The 7,279-nt window shown below is 26.0% G+C and overlaps 1 protein-coding gene and 1 non-coding gene across 2 annotated transcripts in view; one reads left to right on the top strand and one right to left on the bottom strand.

Moving 5' to 3' along the window:
* Positions 1-3,678, bottom strand: part of LOC117174846 (EF-hand calcium-binding domain-containing protein 1-like) — an 8,130-nt gene extending 4,452 nt beyond the window's left edge. Inside the window, exons 1-4 of the mRNA XM_033364234.1 lie at positions 3,552-3,678; positions 3,174-3,334; positions 1,349-1,429; positions 962-1,072 (exon numbers count right to left, since the gene is read on the bottom strand). Coding sequence (XP_033220125.1) covers positions 962-1,072; positions 1,349-1,429; positions 3,174-3,334; positions 3,552-3,678 — 480 coding nt within the window. The remainder of the gene's footprint in view (positions 1-961; positions 1,073-1,348; positions 1,430-3,173; positions 3,335-3,551) is intronic.
* A 374-nt stretch (positions 3,679-4,052) lies between these two features.
* Trnai-aau lies at positions 4,053-4,126 on the top strand. The gene has a single exon. It is a non-coding gene; the product is annotated as a tRNA-Ile (tRNA).
* Positions 4,127-7,279: the final 3,153 nt, after the last annotated feature.

The following is a 7,279-nucleotide window of genomic DNA, read 5'->3' as shown; positions in this document are numbered from 1 at the left end:
ACCGCGATTTCGCTGGAAGCGGGTGCAATTTTTCAGATTAGCACCCGCTCCCGGCGAAATCCTGCGGTTGTCCTTATGACAAATTTTTAATTATATATATCTCGAAAATTTCGCACTTCTTTTTTTTTCTAAAACCTCATTGGTTTTGCATTACTTAAAGTTGTTTTACATTGATTAAAAATTTTATAAATCAAATTTAGAAATAATCCCCTTAAATAAGAAAAGTCATAAAAACCCTTATGCAAATTAAGAAACATTTGTGCTATTAGAAATTGTTTCGCGCTTAACTAAAAGCTTTCAAAGTATCGAAAACATTATTAAAAATATTATATATTTTCATGTAAGTGCTTCTTTATGGAAATCAGTATTTTAAAAGAAGGATTTTATGGTAAAATTTATTTGAACTTGAATAATCAACAAGATTTCCTATTTTTAACAGTTTTGGCTCATATTACTTCGTGGTTTCTACGCTGGAAATTCGTCCATTAGATTATAAAACAAATTTACAATTTTATACAATATAGGTTAAATATACCTTTACACCGTTTCTTATTTATTGTTTTTTTTATGAGCGTTTTTTTTACCGAGAATTGATGTGTCAAACAAAACTCATAATACATTTAGAGAAAACTTTAAATCTTGAACAATTTTCTGTTAAAATAAAATTGACCATTTTTAACAATTTCAATTTGTAGCTATGATATCAATTTTCATCTCTTATAAAAAATAAAAAATTTTTTCCTTGCTTTTCTTTTGTATTTTTTCGGGTCATAGATACTATCATATAATAAAATTTGGTATTATTACTAACTTTATATTTTAATATAAAAGTTGTGTGAGACGAAGAAAATATAATCGCGCGCGCTTGTTTTTTCTTATTGTTACTAGTAACAAATAATTTAAAAAGTACTTATATAAATTCTGTTTTCGAAAATTTAATTTTTAATTACTCCATCAATACCTTGACCATCTCATCTGAATCCTCTTCGCGATGAGGCATGATGAGACATCCTCTCATCATCGGAAATATTTGCTCTTTCTTCAGCCTATTCACTTTCATGAAGTCATAAACCTGTTGATAATGAGAGAATCAATTTCTTCAACCATTTTTTTTTTTAATTTTTCAGAAAATGAGAAGGTATAATGAAAGGGGTATTAAAATAATTATAGATAAGAAAAAGTTGAATTAAATACTTTCACAGGTGATTTTGCAAATGATATTTACAAGCCATTTATAATTTAAATTGTTTATCAAATTTAAATTACGTCACGAGCCAAATTTATAAGCAATTTACTTTTAAATTGACATTTTTTTATGGAGTTTTCACTTTGAATAGAAATAACGTACTTTGTAAGCAAAATCAATTCTTTCGTCGAGAGTTCCTCTTATCATGATAGAGAGCCCTTCAACCCATTGATCAGCTGATAACTAGATTTTGAAATAGAAGTTAGGATACGTTTATAAACTATGTTATCAATTTGGATACCCCCCCCCCCATGTAAATTCATATAGTCGCAAATTTTAGTTAAACGTAGGAAAAAGGGTAAATGGCACGAAAATACTGAAATAAGATTAATTTTCTATAAATAGAAAACAAATTTTCCACACGTAGTTTAATTCTTGACAAAGAAAAAAAGACTTATTAAGCAAATAGTTTAATTCTGAACTAGATATGTAGTTCAATTATCATTAAAAAATATATTTTTCGAAACAAAAAGGGAATAGGCAAACTTTTTGTTTAAAAATTAATTTTCATAGAAAAAGAAGATTTTTTAACAGGTTGAATTCAACTAAAAACAAAAAAGTTTTAACCAAATCGTGAGATCAACGACTAAAAAGATACATTTTTTAGCAACCAGTTGAATTTTCAACTGAAAAAGGATAGATTTTCATATAAAAGTGGATTACTGAAATTTTCATTTAGGAACATTTAATTTTTCACCAAAAAAGAAACAATATTTAACAAAACAGTAACATTTTCAATTAAATAGGCGAATTAGACAAAAAGTGAATTTTTAGCCATATATTTTCACCTTCAACCATGTAGTTGAATTATGAATAACAAAAAATGGAATTTGAACCGAATAGTTGAATCTCCAACCAAAATGAGTAATTTTCACCAAGAGGATTATTTTTTCAACAACAAGCACGAATATTTAACAAAATACACACATTTTTAACAAATTTGTTGACTTTTGTATCCAGACTGATGGATTATCTACAATATGATTCAATTTTTAACATAAGAATATGATTTTTAAATAAAAATGTTTATTTTTCACCATAATAGTTAAATTTTCATAAAAGTAGTTTAATTTTTAATCCAACAGTTGCATTTTCGACTAAAAAATATATTTTTTCAACTAAGATGCTGAATTTTCAAAAAAAGCAAAATTAATTTTTTCAAAGTAGTTTAACTTTAAACCAAGTTGTTGATTTCTCAAAACAAAAGTATGAAGTTTTAATAATAAAGTAAATTTTCTACCAAATAGTTAAATTTTCATAAAAATAGTTTAATTTTTAATCCAGCTGTTGATTTTTCGACCCAAAAATGTGCGTTTTCAACTAAAATGGTGAATTTTCGTCAACAAAAATATAAATTTTTCATAAATTAGTTTAATTTTAAACCAAGGTGTTGATTTTTTAAACCAAAAGAGTGAATTTGCAACGAAACAGGTAACAATTAAAATTTAAAAAAAAAAAATTGCAACAAAATATTTAAGTCTTCAAACAAAACAGAATATTTCAGAAACAAGCAGTTAGATTTCTAATAAAAAAGATGAACTTTCAACCAACAAGCTTAATTTTCTGTCAAAAAAAAAATGAACAAAATGCATTCATCTTTAACAAAGTATTGAATTGTTTACAAAGTAGTTTAACGTTCAACCATGTGCTGAACTTCTTACCAAACAAGATGTGTTTCTGACAAAATAGTTGCATTTTCAAACAAATAACACTACATTTTCAACCAGATATTAGTCTTTTTGATCAAACGAGATGAAAAGTGGGGGAAAAGGTTATGTTTCTTGAAAAAATATCTAAGTTCGTAACGTTACTTCCACTGATCCGTCCCCTTCAAATTTGTAACGAAGTTTGTGGACGGCCCCTTAATACTAACGCTAGACTTCAATAATAAATTTAATTTAATTTAAATTTATTTTTCCTGCATTACCACTGAAGTACTTTTTTTGTCGACAATCGAAAATACTTTATCCACTAATAAATGACGTATATTTTCAGTGTAATCGAAACCTGAGTGGACAACGTCTCTAAAAGATGTTCGTGTTACGGGACCCATTTCTTGAGTGATTTTTCGGTTTATGAGCGCAAGTGCTAAAAAATATTTATATTTTGTTCAGATATCTGTAATGACGGTCATAACACTAAGTTATCAGGGTTAATGTTTGAGTGTCCATTAGCACTGATAAAACTCAGATCAACTTAAATAAAGGCGAATGAAAATGGATTTGTGATAAAATTCCAGTTGTCATAAACAGCTGGCGCTATAAAAGTTTTATGACGAAAAAACGAACTTAATATGAGAAATTACCTTCAACTTCCCATAAATTAAAATGTGTTATTTGAGCCAGTTTTTTGAATAATTTGGCATTTTTTCTTCTAAAAACAATTTCCTTTAAGGAATTGTTTAATAAATCAATAGGTGGTTCTTTCGGCATTCTTAAAATTTATTTTTTTAGTCACTTTCAATTTTAATTGATTAATTTACTACGAAATGTAAGGTTAAGATCGTAACGAAACAATTGAGGTTCAACCATGAATCGAAAATAGTTCCTTTTATAAAACTTTCTAGGAAATATATAATTATATTAAGAAAATTCAGGTTTAAATAACTGCTTCATTGCGATGGTTAATGAATTTATTCGGAATTTAATTTTTAAATTGAAAGCATTTCAATAAAAGAGGAATAGCTTTAAAAAGTTATTGAATTATTTTTAATATGAATTTTTAATAATAATGTATAAAAAACGTAAATTCTAAAATTATTGTTCGCCTCTTCTGTAAGAAAAGAAAATTGGAACGAAATCTCGAAGGCCCATTAGCTCAGTTGGTTAGAGCGTCGTGCTAATAACGCGAAGGTCGCGGGTTCGATCCCCTCATGGGCCATCTTTTTTTAAATTTTTATTGTTATATTATTGATTGCATTTAGAATCCTTTTTAATAAATGATTTCAAAAAGCGCTTAGTATTAATGCCTAATTATCAAATTAAAGCATATACCATTTATAGTACTATAAAAATATAATTACTTCTCATAAATTAAAATAAGTATCAAAATGGCTACATAAGAAAAGAAAGAAAAAAAATTATTAAACTTATTTGTGATTCCATACCGTAATAAGATGTTCATCTACCAAAAAATTCTAGAATTTTGAATTTTCTGATATCTTCCATTTTATACATTGATTTAAACATCTTTTTCAAATAGGTCTACCTTTAATATATTTGATTGACAAAAGTTTTAATTTGTATCATATCAAATTATGTAATTTTTAATACTTTTTAAATAGTTAATTTCGGAATATTTTCTTTTAAAAGCTCTTCAATTTTAAAGAAGGTTTCAATAGCAATTGTTAAATTCTGAATATTTTAAGATCAGCAGTCATGTTTTGAATTTTAAATCTTCCAAATTGAAGAAATTTTGAACATAAATGATCAAAATTAAAGTATTTTTAATTGTACAACAGAAAATTTACATCATTTGTAATTTCAAATTTTCAATATCAAAATCTCTTCAATTTAAACAATCTATAATTCAATTTTGTACAATTTTAAAGAATGGTTATTGTATTTATTTCTATACCAAAATTGCAGAATTTTAATTGTAAAACTTAAAACTTGCATTATTTTGAATGTTTCAAATTAAAAACTCTTTAAGTTTAAAGATTAGCGATTACAAGTTCTGAAATTCTTAAAGTTAAACTTTGAAGATTTATATTTGAAAGTTATTTAATTTTAAACATTTTCTTTGCAATAATGAAATTTTGAAGATTTGCAATTGAAAATTCTTTAATTTCACTGCTGGAAATTTTAATTTCGTTAATTGTGATTATTCTGAAAATTAAAAGTAAAGTTTGCAATTCTAAATCTTCCAAATTGAAGAAATTTCGAACGTAAAACATCAAAATTATATGTTTAACTACCAATTTTCAAAATTAAATTCTCTTCAGTTTGAAAGATATACAATTCAAAGTACTAATACGTTCAGAAGTTCCAATTAAAAATTATTGAGTTTTGAAAATATAGAATCAAAATTTTTGTAATTTTAATGATATTTAACTATATAAATTGTCCAATTTTTGAGTATCTGTAATTCAAGATTCTTTAATATTTGATGTGCATTAACAGAAAATTATGCAATTTTAAACAATTGTTTGGAATATAGCTCAATTGTGAATTTCAATTCGAATTTTTGATTTCAATTGGAAACTCTTTTATTCGAAAGAAGTATAAATAAAATTTTGTCAAAGCTGCTTATTTAGAAAATTGAAAGTTCAATTTTTTAAATATAAATCTTTTTAATTGAAGAAAATTCCAATGTACAGCATAACAATTTCAGAATATTCAATTATAAAACTTAAACTTTGCATAATTTTTAATTGCAAATTTTGTAAACTAAGAATTCTTCCATTTTAAATATGGATTATTACAAATTCTTTGGCAGATTTCAAAGATCAAAAGATTTATATTTGAAAGGTATGTAAATGTAAACTTTTTATTTGAAATAGTTAGAATTTAAAGATTTACAATTGCAAATTCTTTAATTTTCACGATTCGCAATGTTAAATGTGATTAGATTGTGATTATTCTGAAAATTAAAGGTCAAGTGTTCAATTCTAAATATTGAAAATCGAAGAAATTTTCAATTTAAATCATCAAAATCAAAACATTTTCAATTACAAATTTTCAAAACTAAAATGTTTTTACTTTTAAAGTTTAATAATGCAAAATGCAACAATTTTGAAGTGTTACAATCAAAGGTCGTAAGTTTTAAAATAATGAATTGCAAAATTCTATAATTTATAGAATTAACAATTTAAAATGATTAATTTTGGAATAATTGCAATTAAAGGCCTTTTAATATTTTATCTATGTGATAGAAAATTATTCAGTTTTGAACGTTTTTTTATGAAGTTAAATTTTGAAAAATTAAAATTTATTCATTGACTTGCAATTGAAATTTCTTGAATTTTGAGCTGTAAGAATCACAGCGTTGATTTAGTTCATGAAAATTCGTATATATTTTTTTATTTCATGTCACATAGTCTTTCCATACGTAAAAACAGGAGCTTCAAGTTACTTTAATCAGTAACTGGAAACGTAAAATGTTACCATTTTTACCAAGTAACCGTAGCTGTAGTTAGTTCCTTTTTTTAAGTAACATTCCTAACATTATTTGAGTATTTTTGAATATAATTATAAAAAAATTACTAATTTTTAAACTTGAATGCGTTCCGAAAAGATACTTTGATATACATGAAACTAAAAGTTGTAAGTAAAGAGGATCTAAAATTTCCTAAAATGAAAAGTTCACTAGGAAATATGATGTTATCATCAAATCGTCGCCCACACAGATTAAAATATTTACAATTTCGATCCTCCGTAATGTCTCAATTTAAACTCTAATCTTGACACACACAATTCATCATACTTACATAATCTACATACTCATATAGAAAATTATCATTTGAAAAAAATCTTCGACATCGGTAAGCCGCCCTTTGGCAATTTGTTTTTGATTTACCATAAAGAATCACATATTCCAACGACTTGGACTCTCGTGTGAAAAGCAACTTGGATCATAAAAGCAGTTAAAAGAAAGAAGTTTACAAAGGTGTCCAAGCCATTTTACCGGAGTCAAATATAAAAGATTAAGAAGCAAGGGCGATAAACTTCGTCCTAAGTACATCTAATGACATCATTTGGTCTGCAAAACGCAATAAAACGGGGACCGAGGCTCGGGGATTTCGTCGAGAACGTAACAAAATACCAACTGCGAGTCAAAACCAGTAGAAGGCTTAAGCTTTAAGATTCTTCCTTTTTTCATATATTTAAATCACAAGAATTTCGAGCTAGAGCAGATCTCGTTCTATCGAGTTGTCCTTTTTCAGTAGTCCTGTCATGAAAGTTTGGATATTTATTTAGCTACGCATTCCAAAGCATGTTTTAGAATGTTGCACGAAATATTTTAGAATTGCAATCAATTTAATAAATCGCTCTTCCACTTGCAGGGTTTATACAAGTTTATGTTCCCTTTTTC

The sequence above is a fragment of the Belonocnema kinseyi genome, chromosome 6, assembly GCF_010883055.1.
Source record: "Belonocnema kinseyi isolate 2016_QV_RU_SX_M_011 chromosome 6, B_treatae_v1, whole genome shotgun sequence".
Classification (NCBI taxonomy): domain Eukaryota; kingdom Metazoa; phylum Arthropoda; class Insecta; order Hymenoptera; family Cynipidae; genus Belonocnema; species Belonocnema kinseyi.
This window is presented reverse-complemented; position numbering and strand designations above follow the sequence as displayed.